This window comes from Macaca thibetana, chromosome 7, assembly GCF_024542745.1.
Source record: "Macaca thibetana thibetana isolate TM-01 chromosome 7, ASM2454274v1, whole genome shotgun sequence".
Taxonomy (NCBI): domain Eukaryota; kingdom Metazoa; phylum Chordata; class Mammalia; order Primates; family Cercopithecidae; genus Macaca; species Macaca thibetana.
In genome coordinates this window covers 134,250,613-134,272,040 of record NC_065584.1, presented here as the reverse complement: position 1 = coordinate 134,272,040, position 21,428 = coordinate 134,250,613, and the positions used below count along the sequence as shown (strand labels likewise).

General features: G+C 40.1%; 1 protein-coding gene across 12 annotated transcripts in view; it reads left to right on the top strand.

Moving 5' to 3' along the window:
• Positions 1 to 21,428, top strand: part of ATP8B4 (ATPase phospholipid transporting 8B4 (putative)) — a 314,125-nt gene that overhangs the window by 274,972 nt on the left and 17,725 nt on the right. For 10 of the 12 annotated variants that reach the window (XR_007727270.1, XM_050797123.1, XM_050797120.1 and 7 more), the window contains 3 exons: positions 435 to 618; positions 1,170 to 1,393; positions 19,475 to 19,558. Coding sequence is in view for 11 of the 12 variants with exons in the window: in XM_050797123.1 (XP_050653080.1) it covers positions 435 to 618; positions 1,170 to 1,393; positions 19,475 to 19,558 (492 nt within the window). In the remaining variant the exon portion in view is untranslated. The remainder of the gene's footprint in view (positions 1 to 434; positions 619 to 1,169; positions 1,394 to 19,474; positions 19,559 to 21,428) is intronic. The other 2 variants (XM_050797125.1, XM_050797129.1) reach the window with 2 other exon arrangements.

Sequence of the window (21,428 nt, the reverse complement as noted above, 5' to 3'; positions counted from 1 at the left end):
CAACAAACTAAATATACAAAACAACAATGCAAAGAAACAAAAAGCCCACCACATAGAATAAACAAATCATCATCATTTGTAGTTCATTCTAAACTTGGTGAGCTGGTAGATAGGTTCTGTCTTTTGTTTTCAGCAATTTTAATGGTTTCTAGAACTTCTCCAGCATTTAACTCTCTCTCTCCAGTGCAGCACTATATCAAGGAAGACATATAAATGGCAGTTTCTTTTATTTTTATTTTGAAATTCATTAGTAGTATTTTTAAATTCGCTTGGTAGGAGTTCAACACTTATTTCTTTAGTTTTTGTTGCTTGTGTGATTCTGAATCAACAATGACTTTTTGAAGTGAATGAAACAGTTTAGCAAACAAATCAGTTGAGAAACAAGACATTTATTGTTTCCTGTTCTTTTTTGAATTTTATTTTTAATCACGCAGGCTCATGCCCTAGAAAGTGATGTCAAGAGTGATCTCCTAGAACTTGCTTGCATGTGTAAGACTGTAGTTTGCTGCAGGGTCACTCCACTCCAGAAAGCCCAAGTGGTAGAGCTGGTGAAGAAGTACAGAAATGCTGTTACTTTGGCCATTGGTGATGGAGCCAATGATGTCAGCATGATTAAAAGTAAGAGGATATTTGCTCAATGGGGTATGCTGCATACATGGGGTCCTCAGTTTCAGCGTTTGGCAATATATAATCACTAGATTGCGTTAAAATTTAATTTTGCCAGTGATTCTAAAATGAATGATACCTCTGGGTCCAATGCTACCACCATTATTAGCATTCATAACAAAATTTCTTTGTCTTTAAATAAACCATTTGTGTATTTTTAGGCTAGAAAAGGACGTCATTCACCTTGTACTATTTGAGGAAGTAAGTAGGTACAGTGTAGAGGAAAGAACACCAGGCCCACATTTGTAATATGTGACTTTAACCCCATCTTTGCCACTTAAAATTCTAACAACTTCTGTAAGTCACTGAACTTTTCTGAGCCTGGCTTCCTCTTTTGTAAAACTAAGATAAATACCTATCATAAGCGTTTCATGAGATAATATATGTGAAAATTTGTAATTGCAATGGCTAGAAGTTTTCCATAAATAAAAGAGGAATGACAAGTTTCCGAAAGAGATCGTGGCTTTGTTTTGGGAATGACAGTGTTCCTCTTTCCTTTGTAGGTGCTCACATTGGTGTTGGCATCAGCGGCCAGGAAGGATTGCAAGCAGTCTTAGCCAGCGACTATTCATTTGCACAGTTTAGATATCTCCAAAGGCTTCTCCTTGTTCATGGAAGGTGGTCTTATTTCCGAATGTGCAAATTCTTATGCTATTTCTTCTATAAGAATTTTGCATTTACACTTGTGCATTTCTGGTTTGGTTTCTTCTGTGGTTTCTCAGCCCAGGTTGGTAAAAAGCATTTTTTTTTTCATATGATATTACAAATGACTCTTCTTCATAGCTCTTTACTAATAATAATAGAGAGTTTTTAATGACTGATTCAAGTGACAGTATTACAATTATGTAATTGATAGTTGACTTGAGCTTTGCACCCAAGAAGAATATGTATCTAGCTGGAATTTTATTTATTTATTTTCTTATTTAGGTAGTCAACCAGTGAGTACTCCTTCCGTGCATACTTTAGTTTTTGTTGAAATGTTTTTGGTATGATGACAGGTAAGCTTGTAGAGTTTTAATTTAGAACAGAAGTCTGCGAATCACTAATAAGAAATTTTGAGGTATCTTTACTGGGAAGATGGTTTCTTATCTAACACACTAAATGTATCTGGGCTGAGGGTAAATGTGTTTTATATTAGGGAGAAGTAATTGGTAGTCTGACACCAAAGCTGTTTAGACAGCAATTCATCAGCTAAAAGTTGATCTATAGATAATACTAGTAGGAAGAAAGAAAAATTAGCAAATTTATAAATTAGGATTCTGTTTTTATCACTTCTTATACATTTTAAAGGATAGTTATTTAGCCACACATCTTCAATATCAGAAAAGTTTTGACCCAATGAATCAACTGTAAAATATAATGTCTATATCATCTAAATATACTTGTAAATTTTAAAAAAGTTTTACCAAAAACTTAAATGTAGATATGGCATTGACATTTTGAACAACACAAGAAAAAGATTGTCCTTGAGAATGAAATGGTAACCATAACTCTCAGAGATTTATCCAGTTGTTCTTCCCTTCTTTGGGTTTTATCAACGACACTGGATTCAACGATATGCATGAAGGTGATTTTTTAAAAAATCATTTTATTCCAAAAAGACTGAATATAAATGAAATCTTGGCATCTTCTGTTCTCTTACATGTACTGAGGGAGATTAGTGCATTCCTTTTTACAATGAAAATACGTTTTCAATATTTTTCCCTTTTTCTGGGAAGTTGAGATTTCTTAAAGTGAGGCACATCTGTTCCCATTCCTAATTTTCTGTTTTTAGGATAACATGCCCCAAACTAAGAGTAGATTATGTTGATATTTTTGCCTTTTTTTTGTTAATCTCTTGACAGTTGAAGTAAAGCAGAGTCTTGATTTTAGCTACTCAGAATTAGAACTTATCTTAGTGCTACTTCAGAGTAGGCATGGGGCTGGGGATATTTACATGCTCATAATTCCTCCTTTGTCCAACAAAGACAAGCATGGGAATGTGGCCTGTGGCTTCCTAGTCTGTTGATTTTCCTTCCATATTAGAACAAAGCAAGACCATCTGCTAACGGGTGTTTTCTAAGAGATCTAGTTTTCATATTCCAAAGGCTTAAGGCTGAAGAATCTCAAGAATATGAAGGGACAAACCCCATTTAAACCTCTTAGAACACAGAAGAGTAGTCAATGATTTGTATGTGCAGACGCACTAAGCTTGAATAGGCAACTGTTCCTCTAAGTTGTCTGTTAAAACTGTGAAGTCGAAACTAATGTTCAGTGACTTCTAACTTCTACATTTAGGTTATTTTCTGGGTTCTGATAAAATTGGTCAGAGCCAGATGTTAAGCAACTAGAATTTTTATTCTTTCATCGGTATTTGCATTTTAAAAGAGCAAGGGAGAATAATAATTGCCCCAAAGACATGAGCAGCTTGATGGTTGAACCCAGCCGTAAGGCACACCACCTGTCTGTGATTAGGTTTCTGAAATGTTTGATTTAACAAACATGTTTCTTTTCTGTGTCCCTTTCTTTCCCTTTTGTTGTTTTACACTGAAAGCTCTAGTTAATTGCACAATCTTCGTTTTGAATCCATTGTTAGTCCCCGTTGACCATCTGTGTTCTTTCCTAATCCGGTGAATTGGGCAGGACCAGTGGTTCTCAAGCTTTAGCGTGCATGGGAACCACATGGAGGGCTGGTTAAAGCACTGCCCGCTGGGCTCTAGACCCTAGAACTGTACTTTGAGAACCACTGGGCTAGAAAACCTAGAAGAATATCCCAAGTTCTGCTTCCTTGAACACAGACCAGAGTAAAGTCCAATCTGCTGACTTTTTGTTTTGTCAACAACATTAGACCCTATTCACCTTTTCAAAAGCAGAGGGGCCAGTTAAGCAAACAGCTGATCTCCCCCAGTTGAATTTTTCCAGAGGATTTAAACCTTTCAGCCCTCTTGCCAGGTCACTGTCGCTGAAGCATATTTTACCTGCAGTAAGACAGGGCAAGGTGGACACAAGATGTCTGTTCAGGGTACAGGATTTCTTTCCCCAGTTTAGCCAGTCTATTATGAACTCACCTAGCTTAACCATTAGCTCCTTGAGGAAAAGAAGTACATCTAACTCATCAATACATCTATAATAAAATCTTGAATGTTACCTGCCATATAGAAGGCCTTCTAGTCATTTCATGTTGTTGGGTGTTTCTATAGCCCTTTCCCATGCTTGAGGCAGTTGCAGCAAAGAGAGCCATTCCGACATGCCTACAGTCACTCACACAGTTGCCACTTACTCTACCTACCCCAGGGGCCATCCCTGCAGGCTCTGGATCTGGTCTGTGTAAACGTGTGCAGCCTGACCATCAATGTGGCAAAGGGGCTCAGGGTCTTAAGATCTAAATGTGGTTATGGAACTGATTTCAGAATGTAGAATGCTGTTTTTCTCAGTTGTGTTAATATTAATATGATACAATAGTTAATTGGGCTACGGATGATACATTTCTTAGTTATTTATACATCCTTTCATTCTAGGAAAGACATAGAGTGGATTTTCCAGGTGTTTTGGCTGGTTCTTGGCTGATTTAAATAGAGCAGGATATATTTTTTTAGGCAGAGGAGGAATCACCATAGAAAAATAATTGGGCCTCTGAATAGGAGTCCTGGACTGCTATCTACTTTGCCGTAATTTGTATGATGACCTTATCAAACTGAGACCTAAGCTTATACTGGAAAGGATACTTTGGTCCCACTATTTAAGGATTTCACTCATTTAATAAATATTCACTAAGCCTTTGCTATGTGTCAGGCCATGGTGCCTCCCGGACCTTATGTCCTGAGTATGTTAAAAAGTGTGCTCTTGATGGGCATGGCGAAGTGTGATCTCACAAATTTTAGTAGCTATTCATGTTGTGGAAGGCTTAAGGTTTTATTTCCATACTTGTCAGAGAAATAGATGGGCTTTCCAGGAGAGTGACAAGTAGCAATTGCCTATCACCTGTTGGAGAGGACAGCCAGTCAGTGACAGTACCCATGTAGTGGCATCAATGTTGTGGGGTCAGCTTCTTTGTAGAATCATGATATTGTTGACACTAACAAGTAGGGATACAAACAAGTCATAATTATAGCTAACATTTAAATAGTACTTACTATGCTTCAGGCATTGTCTAAATGTTTTACCTGTATTAGCTCAATAGTTACAATAACCATATGAAGTAGGTTTTACAATCATGGTCTATATTAGCTTAATTATGGTAAAAAACACATAACATAAAATTTACCAACTTAACGATTTTTAAGTGTAGAGTTCGGTAGTGCTAAGTAGGTACACATTGTTGTGCAACAGATCTCTAAAATTTTTTCATTCTGCAAAGCTGAAACTTTATATCCACTGAATAACAATTCTCCATTTCTCCTAGTCCCTGGCAACCACCATTCGACTTTCTTTTTCTATGAGTTTTACTACTTTAATTACCTCATATAAATGGAATCATATAGTATTTGTCTTTTTGTGACATGCTTTTGTCATTAGCATTTAGCATAATGTTCTCAAGGTTCATCCATGTTGTAGCATGTGGCAGTATTTCTCTTCTTTTTAAGGCTGAATTGCGTTACATTGCATGTATATACTACATTTTGTTTATCCATGTATGCATCTATGGACATTTGGGTTGTTTTCACCATCAGTTCTTTGTTCAATATTTTCTAAATAATATTTGGGAGTTCTACTGTCCAGTAAATTCTATTTCTTCCCACTCTCACCTCCCCATCTTCTCTCTTCAGGCTTAAAAATTTACAATTCACATTAGTCTGTGAATTGTAGGCTCTGACAAGTCTGAATGTAAAGAAACACTACTATATGTGACTCCAGGATGCATATATATATGTATTCTCACATCTGACATCTCTAAAACTTGGCTATGTCTTTACAGTCAAAAGTATATTACAATATCCTTTGATCTGGACTGAAGTCAGGTTTTCCAGAGAGCATTTGTGTGGCTTCTTCCAGTTCCCTGTGGGCACTGCTGCCAGCCTGAGATCTTTCTCTTTCCATATATTTTTTGAATTCAGATTGCAGATTCTAGTGATTAGCAGCTTGAGGTCCATGTTTTCAAGAGAGATTCTGCCTCTCCCTTTAGTTAGTGCAGAGCTGACACAGGCTAGTTTCCTTGCAGTCCCTTTCTGCATGAAGATTGCTCTTTTACACTGAGGTTGTAGCTCTTTGTTGCCCTACCTTTATGTAAATGTCAGATTCCCCATTTGGTCGAATTTTGGCTTTGATAATGGTATTTCTAACAATCAGTCGTGCTTTAGAGTCAGTGAGATTTGGTATTATTACCCAAACTCATTTGGCATGGAATGCTGCTTTTTCTTTTGTGTGTGTGTGTGTTTGTTTTTGTTTTTGAGACAGAGTCTCACTCTGTCGCCCAGGCTGGAGTGCAGTGGTGTGATCTCGGCTCACTGCAAGCTCTGCCTCCCGGGCCTCCGGACTAGCTGGGACTACAGGCACCCACCACCATGCCTGGCTAATTTTTTTTTTTTTTTTTAGTAGAGACGAGGTTTCACTGTGTTAGCCAGGATGGTCTCGATCTCATGACCTTGTAATCTGCCCGTCTTGGCCTCCCAAAGTGCTGTGATTACAAGCGTGAGCCACCGTGCCTGGCTGGAATGCTGCTTTTTATAAGCAACACATATGATGTCCTGTAGAACAGGTGCCATATGGAACTCACTTTGGGAAATTCTGGAATAGATGCTTCTATAGCAACAATTTCAAAACTTGACATTGCCTTGCTATTTATCCCAGTTCTAGTGTTTTGAAAACAATAAGACGTACAAAGAGCAAAATGATGCCAAGAATATTGTCCCCATAGGAACAGGCTATTTATGTTTCTCCTTTTACAAAACCTTCCACTTTAATAATTAACTCTAGTCCAAGGGACAAAATACCCCTGTTTTATATACCAAAGTAAGGGTTTACATTTAAACTTCTGCAAAGTCTTTTCCATTATTCTCAAAGTTTTTTTTCATATTATAAAAATATTTATATGTGAATATATCTCAACTTTTATGCTACTAAAATCATATTCTTTTACAGCTTTCTTATTAAAAACACAACTTGTCACACTTTGAGAAAGTTTTCTTGATTTACATTCTTCAAACATGTTGTTTTTCTTAATGACATTCTGAAACACAGATTATAAATTATTTGACTATTCTGAGTCTCTAGACATTTAAGATTTTTTTTTTTTTTTTGTAGACGAGTCTTGCTCTGTTGCCAACCTGGAGTGCAGTGGTACGATCTTGGCTCACTGCAACCTCCGCCTCCTGGGTTCAAGCGATTCTCCTGCCTCAGCCTCCTGAGTAGCTGGGACTACAGGCACGTGCCATCACACCCAACTAATTTTTGTATTTTTTAAGTAGAGACAGAGTTTCACCATGTGGGCCAGGATAGTCTCAATCTTCTGACCTTGTGATCCACCCGTCTCGGCCCCTCAAAATGCTGGGATTACAGGCGTGAGCTACTGTGCCTGGCCCAAGATGTTGTTTTTAATTTAATAATTTCTGTCTTCCTCATCTGTGAGTCACATGACATTGTCAACTTGCTAATAGAAAGTCTTGCTTGCTATAAAGACAAAATAATGAAAAGGACAAACTCTTGCCCACCTAGAACTGGTTTTCTCATTGGGAAATAAAGAAGTGCATAAATAAGTCTAATAGAAATATTGTATTTAGTTGGGTGCAGTGGCTCACGCCTGCAATCCTAGCACTTTGGGAGGCCCAGGTGGGCAGATCACTTGAGGTCAGGAGTTTGAGACCAGCCTAGCCAACATAGTGAAACTTCGTCTCTACCAAAAATACAAAAAATAGCCGGACATGGTGAAGCATGCCTGTAATCCCAGCTACTTAGGAGGCTGAGGCAGGAGAATCACTTGAACCTGGGAGGTGGAGGTTGCAGTGAGCCAACATCACACCACTGCACTCCAGTCTGGGTGATGGAGCAAGACTCCATCTCAAAAAAACAAAAAACGAAAACAGAAAAAACAAAACAAAACAAAAAACAACTTGTATTTAAAGGTAATATGAGAGCATGGGGAAAGGAGAAATGTGTGAGGATCTAGGATGACTTAGGAGGATCTGGGATGACTTAAGTGCAATTAGTCTGCAAGCAAGTGTGTGAATATTTTAAAAATTAAGTGGAGATCTGAAGGCCTGAAATTCTAGCTCCCTTCAGGGATTTGGGGCCTGATTTGCAGAAGGGTGTGAGACAATGGAGTAAAAGGAGGACATCCCTCCCCTCATACACTTTCCCACTGACCTGTAATTAGCTAAAATATTCTAATTTCTAAAATTGTATTTAACACCAACTCATTCAGAAATACCTTTCAAAAACTGCATGGCATTGAAGGGGGAGCTTACTTAGCAGTGTTGTCTACAGCAAGAAGCCTGTTCTAGAGCAGGTGTTCTACCACTATAAAGATGGAAACTCCGGTGTTCCCCAGCCTCACCCCACATGGGAGTGCCCTGGCATGTTAGCGGTACTGAAGACTGGCTGTGCAGGTGACTTGGATTTGGAATTGGGATGGGCAGGGATCACTGTCTCCTTTCCATTCCCTGTTTTTCCCTGGAAGGGCCTGATTAGCAACAGGTTTAACTGAAAAATGTTTTGGCTTTTTTTAGTCCTGTTTTTCTAAGGACAATATGCTGTAAATGAGGCAAGTGAAAAGAAAACAACATATTTGTAAGAACATTAGTCTACAGAGAATGAGAATTTTTGAATGGGGGACAATTTCACCATCATACTCTCTCACTCCCCGTTAAGATCACCCAACATGTGGCTTTGGCCTCCAGCACCATGTGGCGGGTGATGAGGCTTTCTTAGCCCTTAAAGCCCCTTAGATAGCCACGTACTTCCAGTCTTTTAAAGAAAGTCAGCTGTCTGAGGTCTTCCCACTCCCTGCCACCCCTCTCCGAAACTGCTTTAACACAGAATTGAAAGCTCCATAGTGAAATGGAGCCAGTAGTGATAACAACTCCAAGGCCTGGCAGAGTTGGTAATAGCTGGCATCTCTTTAGAGGCCATTCCCGGGTAGGCCCAATCTTCTGTCACTTTCTCTGTCCAGTCCCAACAGCAGTGAGAGTTGCATACATATTCTCCAATGCAGAACCTATGGTCTGAATGCTTGTTCATTTACCAACAATAAACTGGGTGCCAGTTTAGGACCAGGTCCACTGATGCCCCCCGCAAGGAACAACAGAGTGAATCAAAGGGATGCTGTTCCTGCCCTCAAGGAACCTACAGTCTGGGAAAGATTTTATTTTCATAAATGCGAAACAAATGTTGAATAACCCCATAATCTCCTTTCTCTTATTTCTCTACCAAAAGTTTCTTTTGGAATAAATTTACTATGGATAAGCCATGTCTTGGGGCCAACCCTGTCAAATCCCAGCATAATTCATAAGCACCTAAATATTCTTCCCTGTATCTCTCAGCAGATTGTTTGGAAGTAATCCTTTATTCAGCTGAAAACATCTGACCAAATGTAAACAGATTGTGTTTTTTAAGACACAATGTTGACTTTCTAAAACACCAGTTTAATTATTTAATGAAGTGACATGTGCTATTTCTTTACTACATCAGTCTGTCTTTGGTGCCTGGTGGATTTTATCCAGGCAATTATTCTCTGATGAGAGCTCCAGTAGATTCCAGCCAGTACCCCATCCTGGTAGGTGGGCTGGGGCAGATGTGTAGGCAAATCCAGCTGTGGTGTGCAAGGCTTCAAGAGAGCGGATGGGTGGGAGCATCACTGCCTGTGGGATGGTGGCACTTAGGACATCTGTGATGGATGGTCATGTGATGTAGGCTGGGTTGTAGTTGGTTTATGGACTTTCCTCTGGTTAACTTCAGTACGCTGCTTATGTTGTGATTGGCTTGGAATGTACAGTGAAAAGAACCCACAGACCAGACTCCCTTTTGTTTCCTATATTGGGTGGAATTTCCTGGGAGAAGAAGTGGGAACAAAGAACAAAAAGTATGTATCTTGTTGAAACCTAGAATCTTTACTCTGGCAGAGAATTTCAGAGATACTGAGTCCAGTCCCTCGTTTTACAGAGGAGGAGCCCGATCCCCCCAGGGGCTGAGGATCAGCGGTAGGCAAGGCTAGGACCGGAACCAAGTCTTCTGGCTCGCACTTCAGTGCTCTGCCTACTCTACCTGATGATAAGTGACCTCTTGGGTTGTCATAAATTTGGAAAAGCTAATGGCTATATCCTTTTTTTTTTTTTTTTTTTTTTTTTTTTAAAAAAAAACTGTCTTCCCTAAACCCCTAATCAGCAAATGTTTCCTTTATTTGGAATCTAAAGGAGAAACGTCCAGAAACACTCAGTTCGATATGACTATGTGGAGGAAATGAGCCCTCTATTGAAAGAGACTTCATGTCTTGTGCGGAGTGTCATAGCTTAGCGCTGTGGGAGGGGCGGGCCTGTCCCTAGGCAAACTGTTTTGTAGAATCGTCTGGAAGCTTGAGGACACCTTCTGCTGGCAAATGCTCCAACTCAACTGCCACTGAGAAACAAATTAAATTAAATTTGTTCTAATGAGATTTCCAGCCAGATTTCTGGACCAGAGACATTTGGATAAAGGAGACTAAGTCTCTAAACTGAATCATGGGTGCCTTTTAAGGACATGCCTTATCCCAATCTATTATTGAAACCCATATGAGTTTTGTGGAGTTCACTGTGGGTTTGGAGTCACTATTTATACCTGTAACTTATTTTAAAAGCACCCTATGCCCTCAGGACTTTTCATAAAGAGGAACTGTCCCCCACCAAGGATACAGCTAAATTAAAAAAAATTGGTTGAGGTCCTATTTAGAAAATTCATGCTCAAAACTATGCAACTACTGGTACTGTGTACTTGTGAGATGATGTTATCTGATAACAATTTATCATTGTCAGTGAGATACAGGGCTGTGTATGGTTTTTTTTTTTCCTTCAATTCTACTGTGATATGGAAGCAATTATCTTGTCAAGGCTGGAAAAACTTTAGTTCTGTCAAACAGTATAATAAAACAACAAAAAGTTTGGAAAGTGACATGAAAGAGTGCGACTAATCTTAAGGCTTTGATGACTTCATGGATTTGGTTACCTGTGAGCCCATCTCCACCTGGCGTGGCAGCTCTGCTCCCCCTCACCTTCCAGATGTGCTCTGGGGAAAGTCCAGAACTGGACGAGTGTTCAGGCCTGGGTCACTCCTCCTGGATGCCGCGAGCTGGTTTTTACTAATTACACAAATCAATCACAGATGTGCTGAGGCTAAGCGCCTCATATTTATTCCACAGTGTGTTTTCTTTAAATGACAAATGCTTTTTAAGGCCCCCAAAAGGTCATTAGATAGGTTTTCTCTGCAACACGTAGGAAAAGGGGGATACATATCTTCAAAGAGGTAGTAAGTTCATCTTGTTATTTGAACAAGGAGCTCGGCCAGTGGTCGAGCAGAAAGAGCAGAAAGCCTTTTGTAGCTGTTTAAGAACTTTATTAAGGTTTATTTAAATGTGTCATTCTATAAATCACAGGTTTTGTGTTCTCCAAGCTGTTTTTAGATTGTAATTTGTAGCTGGAGTATTTTTAACTTTATAAAATGGTTGATAAGGCTGATAAATTGCTCCCATAAAGAAGGGAGCAAGGAGAAGCTTTCCTTAAATAGAAAAACAGTGAAGTTGGAAAAATGAACTCTCCTCCCTCTTTTTTTTCTGATCTGTGAAGAGACACTTATAGGATTTTAAACAGACCGGTGACATCTTGTAGTAGCATGGCTTTTCTCTCTTGTTCAGAATATTGGAGTTAGGGAACAAATATTTCGGAGGCAGAGGTGGCCTGGCTTCCCCTGTGAGTACAGGTGCCCTAGGGAAAAGAGTTTTTTGTGGGACTCCTTTCATAGAAACAATTTGAGTCACCCAAAATCAGAGTGTCAGCCTAGAAATCTGAAAAGAATCCTCACCCCTCAACCCCCACCCTCCCCTCTCTTCAGGGCATCTGATTAACCTGTGTTGGGTGGGTTGGGAAGGAAGAAGAGGTGGTAAAATGTCTGAGCATGCTCGGAAGGGGAGAAACAGGGAGGTTGATCGGGGCTCGTGTGCCCCTCTCAGCTAGTCCTAGTCACCAGAAGGGGGACTTAAAATTTTTCCAAGGGGATTTAAGGACCGCAAGAAGAAGGGGGGCATTTACTAGAACAGCTATTTGAGTAGCTGCAGATCTCTTGCAAGGATTCTTGAACAGAAACCTGTTGTAGAAGAAACATTGCTTGACCGGGAGCAGTGGTTTATGCTTGTAATCCCAGCACTTTGGGAGGCCCAGGCAGGTGGATCACCTGAGGTCAGGAGTTCAAGACCAGCCTGGCCACATGGTGAAACCCCGTCTCTACTAAAAATACAAAAATTAGCCAGGCATGGTGGCAGGCGCCTGTCATCCCAGCTACTTGGGAGGCTGAGGCAGGAGAATTGCTTGAACCCGGAGGGCGGAGGTTGCAGTGAGCTGAGATCATGCCACTTCACCCCAGCCTGGGCAAAAGAGCGAAACTCCGTCTGAAAAAAAAAAAAAATATTGCTTGTAGCCTTAATTTCTGTGAAAGACCCTGAAGTCTAAACTGTGCTAAGCCAATGCCCATAACTGGCAAATTTGGTTTCTAAGGTAAAGGACTCAGGTTAACACATTTTGGTAGATCCTGAGATAAAAACCATAATTAGAGTGAACAGTGATTGATATAATTAAGTATTCATGAAGAAAGTAATTGTACCAAGGTACTAATTTTTCTTTAAATCTTGTTCTGATGTTATATGGATCTCATGGCTACCATAGTTTATTATAGAAATAAATATCTATGGTTAATTGTCTCAATAAAGAATTCTATTTTTGTAAAAATATAATTAGCATGAAAATGTACCTTTTTATTTACTCATTAAACACATCGCTTGAAGCTTGGATCCTTGCATGCTCCCCCTGTCCTCCCTCCTTTCTTCCTTCCATCATATGGTGCTCACTTATTGAGCACTGTCTTTCAGGTGCTGTAGGGGCATTTACCTCATTTCATCGAATACTCACAGCCTCCCTATAATCCTGATTATATAGCTGAGGAAACCAAGACTCAAAGAGATTCAGTATCCTACTCAAGTCCACACAGCTGTCTGCTGACTCCTTTACCCTTAAGACACCAGCTTCCTTTTATTGAGCAGGTGCTGAGTTTGGTTCTTGGCCCCCATAGGTCAGTTAGATTACCCGCTCTCAAGTAGCTCGCAGTCTCGTGAGACGGGGCTGGGAACCAGCATATAAATAATTGTAAGTCAGGAGTTAAGAAGCAGTGAGGTATGGGGGCATCATGGAACTACCGATGAGTGGTCTGCAAGCCACTCACAGAGGTAGGGAGTGGCCAGGGCTCAGAAAGTCTTCCTGGAAGACCTCCTCACCCCCCCATCCCATGCTGACCCTTCCAGGATCAAACATATTGAAGCAGATAAGAAGTAAGAGGATGGGCATCCCAGCAGAGGGGACAACAGGAGGAAAGTTCCAGAAGTGAAGCATAGCTTGGGCAGGAACACAAGCCGTCAGGTATTTGGGGAGTGATTTGATATGGTGTGTTGGGGAGAGGGAGAAATCTCAGATTTCTGATTTGGATGCTGGGGTGGATGTGATGGTATCAGATACTGGTATAGGAAACCCAGGAGGGGCAACTGGTTAAGGTAGTATGAGGATGAGCTCTCGTCTTGATATATTGAGTTTGAATCTATGGTGCATCTGTGGGAAAATGCCTAGTAAAAAGTTAAATATGTAGCATTTACTAAAAAGTTGTAAAATAATTAATTCAACAAGTATTTATAGAGCACCTATAGTCAACAAATATTTGTAGAGTATCTACCAATGGCTAGATCCTGCTCTGGGCATTAAAATTGTAGTTGTGAGTAAATTTCTGTTTTCATGGAGATTATATTCTAGTGGGATGAAGACAGATAATAAAGAAAGAAATCAGTAAGATAATATCAGAATTGTTAAGAAAGAACTTGGTAATGTAAAAGGTCTCATCGAGAGGGTGAGGTGACACTGGAACTGTGACCCAAGTGTTCAGAGGAAACTTCCATATGAATACCTTGGGATTAAAGTGTTCCAGGCAGAGGGCACAGCCAATGCAAATGTCCTGAGGCAGGAATGAGCCGATTAAGTTGGAGAAAGCCCATCAGCGAAGCCTCAGCTAGGTGAGGGAGGGTGAGAACGTTGGGAGGTGAAGTTGAAGAGGCTGGCAGGCAGGGGACCAGGAAGGGCTCTTAGGACATGATGAATAGGGAGTCTGGATTCATTCCAAGTAAAATGGAAAGCCGTTAGAGGGTTTTAAGCCAGGTCAATGCTAATGTTGTTATTTTAAATCAGTGGTCCCCAATCTTTTTGGTACCAGGGGATGGTTTCATGGAAGACAATTTTCCACAGACGGGGGATGGTTTTGGGATGAGACTGTTCCACCTCAGATCATCAGGCATAGAACTGGCATGCACAGTTCACAATAGGGTTCGTGCTCCTATGAGAATCTTATGCAGCTGCTCATCTGATAGGAGGTGGAGCTCAGGCTGGCTTGCCTGCCGCTCACCTGTTGTGCCGCAGGTGGTGACAGGCTATGGACTGTTATAGGCTGTTGGGGAGCCCTGTTTTAAATGCCAAAAAACAGCATATAAAATTGTGTTTATTGTATGCTCTCAATTATGTTAGACAAGGTGAGGGAAAAAGCCTTCAAGAAAACTTTTTTTTTTTTTTGGAGACAGGGTTTCACTTCTGTCACCCAGGCTAGAGTGCAGTGGTGTGATCTGGGCTCACTGCAGCCTCTGCCTCCCACTTTCAAGTGATTCTCCTGCCTCAGCCTCCCTAGTAGCCAGGACCACAGGTGCACACCACCACGACCAGCCAATTTTTTGTATTTTTGGTAGAGAGGTTTTCACCATGTTGCCAAGGCTGGTCTTGAACTCCTGAGCTCAAGTGATCCACTAGCCTCGACCCCCCAAAGTGTTGAGATTACAGGTATGAGCCACCATGCCAGGCCAAGGAAACTTTCCAAATGACACCACTGATTGAGAGAGGTGGTTTCATGCAGTGGTCAATGTTGTGGGCACTAAAGTTCATAGGCTTGGAGTTGGCTCTGACACTTGCTTGGCTGACAGTTCTCAAACTTTGTGATCTCAGGACCCCACTATCAATATTTATCATCTTAGGAATGAAAATGAAGAAAAAAATCTAAACACTTTTATTAATTTGTTAAAAAATGGTGAACCCATGACACGTTTACAAAAGTAACATATTTTTAAGAAAAATGCTTATATTTTCTGAAAAAAAAAACAAGTTAATGGGAAGAATGCCATTGTTTCACACTTTTGTAAAACTAGTTAACATAATAGAAAACACCTGGGTTCTCATATCACCTGCATTCAGCCAGCTGTGATGTCACATATCATACACTCATGAGAGAATGGGGTGAAAGGGTAAATACATAACTTTTTGTATTATTCTGAAAATAGTTTTGACATTATGGATCCCCTAAAATGTTCTGAACTACACTTGGAAAACCTTTTTTTCCCCTTTGGGTTTTTAAAAATATAATTAAAAAATTGTGGGTACATAGTAGGTGTATGTATTTATTAGGTACATGAGATATTTTGATACAGGCATGCAATGTGAAATAAGCACATCCTGGAGAAAACCTTTGCATTTAAGGTATGGCATTGAGCCATCTCCTAACCTTGATAGCCCTCAGTTTTCCCATTTATAAACTGAGAACTGTTAACAGTACCTACCTCATGGGGTTGTTAAAATTTAATGAGACGCTATATGTAAAGCACTTAAAATGGCACAGAGTAGATGTTTAGTAAATAGCAGCTATTTTTTTTCTTTTTGTTATTGTGACACTGATTTCTGAGAATTTGCAGAAACTCATTGAAACCTTATTCTGATTTTTCCTTCCTGTCCTCTCTTGCTCCAGTTGTGAAATGAGGCTTCAAATCTGGGTGCCAGTTGACAAATGCTGATAGTTGTCGAATAAGTGTAGCTTGTAATGCGAGCCTGTTTGTGATGATGAGGGCACACTATGCCAGACTCAGCTGTCCACAGTTGAGTATGCCATAATTTCTCAGATTCTTTCTCTCTTCTTAATAGCTGAAACTGTCAGATGCCATCATCAACGGGTTGAAGATTTGTGTCAGCTGCTCTGATTAAAAAAAAAAAAAAAAGAAAGTGAGTGTAATTCCCAATCTTGGTGTCACATTGGAATTACCTGGGAAAAATTTAAAATGACCAAAACTTAGATCCTTCTCCCAGAGATACTGATTTAACTGGCCTGGGGTGTGGCCTGGGCATCAGGATTTTTGGTATCTTCCTACTTTCTGAAGTCTCACTGGGCTATAACTATAAAATAAGGTCACATGTTTAATTTTTAATTTTTTTATTATTTGCAAAGTTTAACAAATATATTAAAAAGTATGTAAATATCAGCTTAAATTGTTATGAAATGAGCACCCATGTACCATGATCCACTGCAATAAATATAACATTTCCAAACAAGAGCTCCCCGGTTTTTCCTTGAGACCTCTTTTCCAATCCTCTAGAGGTGACCATTACCCTGCCATCTTATAGTCACGTTTCTTCTGTTTTATAATTTTACTATATGATTAGGAGTTCCAGAACAACATAGGAGTAGATTTTCATACTTTCGCACTGTATTTAAATGCAATTATACCTTTGTATCTGGCTTCTTTTGCTCAATATTATGTGTAGTTTTTATTCATTTATGTTTTTGGATATAGTTATAATTCTTTGCTTTTCATTATTCTACAGTATTCTGTTGTATCGATAGGTGATAATATCTTTATCCCATACTTGATGTTTGGGGACTATTACGACCAGTAGCTGCTATGAGTATTTTTATGTGTATCCTGCTGCACCAAGATAGACATTTGTGAACATATGTATCTAGAAGTAGGGTTGGACACATTCACTCATCAGAAGGGAGATACAGAGGCTGAGCTGCAGTTTTGGTAGACTCTTGAGGATAGATAGGAATTGGATACTGGGACCATGTCACAACTGCTGCTCTGGGCTGGGACCCTGTAGGGTCACACTGCTCTGAACCATGTACCTTGGGAGTGTTGATTATCTACAGGGGGCAATTCACAGACTGAGCTGTGCCTTCAGTAGTTTCCTGGGCTGAAGGGAGAAGGTTCAGTGCCCATCAAGGGTAGAGATCATGATGAAACCCTTCCTACTCCGGGCTAGGACCCAAAGGCAGCCTCCCAGCAGTGAGGTCACAGACTCTGTCATAGCAGGATAGTTGGCTAACCCAGAAAATATCAGGCCTTCATTCTATCCTCAACAGCTGGTATAAGGAAATAAATATAGAGTCTAGAGAAGAATAGCATTACCCTAGGCCTTGAGATAGTTATTAAGTTCTAATTCTCTTTTTGATCTTGACCAGTCATTCCCCACTGCCTTGTTAGTTCACTGATACTTTGATGAAGATGCTTTTGTTTTTTCTCAACTTTTTTCGTTATCTTCAGCAGGAGGTTTGGTATGAATCAATTATTATGGTACGTGCCCCCTATCATGTACGATAAATTCAGGCTTCTTTCAGATACCTCTGCTAAATACCCAGGGGGGTTCCAGGGAGTGCCAGCCAGCTTTTCCAGTCTGTTCTCATGGTTGTGTGACTAGTGGACTACTGCCCTGCCCTTCTGCAAGTTCTCTCATGCCACGTTGAGTGCATTATCCTTCAGGTGGCTTCTGCTGTCTTGTACCACTTTGCTCCCGGCATGGACCTAGGCTGTGGTATCTTGGAACTGGCCCATATTGATTCACAAGAGCTGATTGTTAAATCTTCAGGAATTTTGTGAGCCAGTGGTTAAATACAGCCATTATTAAAAGTTATATTATGTAAATGTACAATTTAAGTTATATTAAAAACAAAAGACAGTTAATATACTCAAAATGAATCCCTTCCTAATTATTTTCCCATGTTTTACTATTTATGCTCTTGAGATTATATTGGGTCTGTATTGTATAAATACTGTATAATGGTGAATATGTCTCAACTCCACATTCAGTGGCATCACTGCTTGAAATCAGTCATGGAGGAATATTTACACCATGGAAAATGGCAAACGCTACAAATCAAGGCTTTTTTTTTTTTTTTTTTTTTTTTAGTCTGTTGTTAAACATTTATCAGCATGCCATTGGATATAGTCCCTCTTTCTAAATCCTTACAGCTGGGTTTAGACCAGATGATGAAAATAGGAATCAGAGAGTAACAAAGGGGAGTTACCATGCACAGAACTTAAAATTCGTTATTAGAAACGGTTACTCTTGAGTGTTAAGCTTTCCCACTTCCACCTCTCTCTTCAGTTGCTTCTCGGCATAGCATCCAGAGTGATCCTGTTAAAATGTAAATAAGACCAGGTTGCTCTTTTGCTTAAAGTCCTCTGATGTCTTCTACTTTCTCTTAGGTAATAAGCCATGTTTAGTTACATAGGATTGTTCTTCTTACCTCCTGACATCCATTATTCTTCCTACAGGTCACTCTGCTCTACCCAACCAGCCCACCTTGCTGTTCTCTGAGCGCAGTGGATGCTTTCTTGCCTTAGGATTGTTTCATGGGGCCTACTTGCAGTATGGAATGCTGGATGTCCCAGCATTTCCAGCTGTTTCAGAAAGCTGCATGTTAGGCCCATTTCCTTCAGATCTTATCTCAAATTCACTTCTCAGTGAGACTTTCTCCAGTCCCTGTATTACAATTACAGCCCTCCCACATTCCCTATCCCCTTTCCTCTCTAGCACTTACTACCTTCTAACTAATTTACTCACACAGTCCTCCTGCTCTCTGTAAATTTGATCTTGTTTATTCCCTTCCCTTTGCATTAGAATGTACATTTCGTGAGGAATTTTTATTTGATTGATCATGCTGAATTATCATTGACTAGAACCTAATGCTTAGCACATAGCGGTTTATCAGTAAATATTGAATGAATGAATAAGTGAATGAATGATGGAGTGGTAAAAGGGGCATTGGTTAGCAGCTGAAGACCTGGATTTTAATTTTTGCTTTTGTCCGTAATAAGCGCTGTAACTGAAAGGTTCTGTTTCCACATCTGTGTGTACTCATTGGCAAAATGGGGATATATGCCTGCTCCACATGCCTCATTGACTTTTAGTGAGGCCCATGCAGGGAATTCTTGTGTAATTACTCTACAAAGGTGTGAGGGGATATTTTTATTGTTTTGCTTGTTTATGCCCAGTATAGTGAGCATGTAGCTTCATGCCCATCTTACTTTAAACCACTCCCCCGCAAAAACCTCTCCATTTTAAAACAGGATAGAAATAACAGGCTCATTACTATACTTATCTCTGAAGATTTTAGTGAATCCTTTGTTTACCACTTAGATCAGATAATTGGACTCATTACAAGCCACTGAAAGCCTGGAGAATGAAATAGCAACCCACCACAAGGTCAGGGGGCTCATACGTGTCCCGCACTATGTTAGGGGTACTGCATGTATTATTGTCCTCACTGCCATGCTGCAGGAAGGGTATACACCACTTTAGAGATAATGAAATTGCTATTTAGAGAGATCTAGTATCCCATTAAGGCAGCAGAGCTGATAAGAGGCAGGTCCAGGAGAGAACTCATATTTGTCTGATTCCAAAAGTCAACTCCCACTTACCTCAGAAAACCTGGTTATTTAACCTAAAGGTGAATATTTTCACGACTTAAACGTGAATATTCTCACTACTATGGATGGTCTTTCTCATTTATATGTTATATTTCTTTTCAGACTGTTTATGACCAGTGGTTCATCACCCTTTTTAACATTGTTTACACATCACTGCCTGTTTTAGCCATGGGGATTTTTGACCAGGTATGTTTTTTCCATCTTTATAACTTAGTTTCTCTTTTATGCCTTTTGGTTTTTTGTGGGTTCTAAGTAGAAGACACAATTCTAAGTAGAAGCCTTAGGAATGCAGTTGTTTTAGTTGCTTTTGTATGGATCACAAATGCTTTCAGGTCCACTGTGCCTTCCTCACCCTTGAACCCTAGCTTCCCCGAAAGCATTATTTGATAAAAGTTGGTTACTCTCCTCTTAGAGATTCGTACCCCATGTATTGTTCTAAAGGCTGTAGAAGTCCTGTACAAAGTAATCTCTTTAACTTCATTTTAACCCAGCATTTCCCAAACTTCTATGACTGTACTTTTTTTTTTGCTTTCATATAGCACCTATCAATTAATATGTCATAGAACTAGTGTGTGTGGTTCACACACAGGGAAATGCTGCCTTAGCCTCTGAGAGCTTATAAAGAACCATGCAAGGATAGAATATCATGGAGCTAGGTTGGAACACAGGGGGCTAACGTCTGCAGTGAGACTTCCTTGTTACACACAGCTCAGAAAGGAGCCACAGACCAGAAGAGCAGTCTGCCAGTGGGAGAGGAGGACGAGAAGCCCCATAGCCATGGAAAGAAAAAGCATGGATTTCTTTTGTCCCAGCATCAAAGTGCTTGAGTGGGGAGAAAGGAGAGAATCAATCACAAAAATGGTAGATCCTTGGCATACTCAGAGCCTTGGAAGGGACTTCCTGGGAAGGGGAAAAAGTCTGGCTGCCTGTGGGGAAGTGAAAGACTAGCCAGTGGAATTTCCGTGGCACAATTAGAGTGTCTTATTTTTAAAAAGGATTTTTGTTTTTTTAAAAAAATTATTTTTAAGGAGACCAGATTTTCTCCAGGCTGTTGTTAGACCTGTTTGCTAGGCTTCATTTTCTGGCCCAAAGCTGTCTATTGCAAAATATAAATCTTCACATTATGAGCTCACTCCAGTCTCCCATTCGGCTGGCTTTGTAGTCAGTTGTAGTCTCTCTTCTCATACGTGAAAAGGGCAGTTTGTGAAAGGCATATTTTGTGGAATTATACAAAAAGTAATGAACTTCTGCAGACCTTAGATGTAAAGGATTAAGCACATTCATTTCTCAGTGCCCATGTTTACAAGTGTTTCTTTTCTTGGAGCTTTGTAGCTGCCCAGAATGTGGAATAAGATAATAAAAATAAAGCAGTTTCTGGGAAAAGATGGTGGTTGTGCAATTCAAAAAAAAATATAATAAGGCTTCCTATTACCATCAAGTTGAGTGTCTGCTCCTCTCCTTTCCTGCTTTGTCAACCTCGGCCCTTAAACAGATCACAGGATTGTGGAATGCTATGCCGGACAGGCCTCAGCAATCGTCAACAGATCTGCTCATTTTTTAAGGCAGATACCAAGCCTTGGAGGGTCATTTCCCTAAAGCCACACAGCCAATAAGCGACACAGCTAAGCCTAGAGCCAGGCCTCCTAACTTTGAGGTTGCTACATTATTGCTATTGTTCTTATCATTATTTTATTAATTATTTATAGAAGCATCTGGCATATTTATTACTTGTGATATGGCAAGAACTCTACTAAATACTTTACATACTGGTTTAATCATGGCGATAGTTCCATGAGGGAGGTGGTGGTGTTTGCATTTCTGGGCATGAGGAAACCAAGGCTCGGGTGGATTAAGTAACAGGTTTAAGATAACACACCAGCTAAACCCGCTACCAGGGATTGAGCTCATGACTGTCTTGTTTCAAAGCCTGCGCACGTAACCCTCAGTCACTGAACTAGGGGAACAAGCATCCAAAAGCATCTCAAAACAGGACTTTCTAAAGAGAATATGCCAGTGTTTTTCCATGGGACTCAGGAGAGACCTGGGCCATCCCACA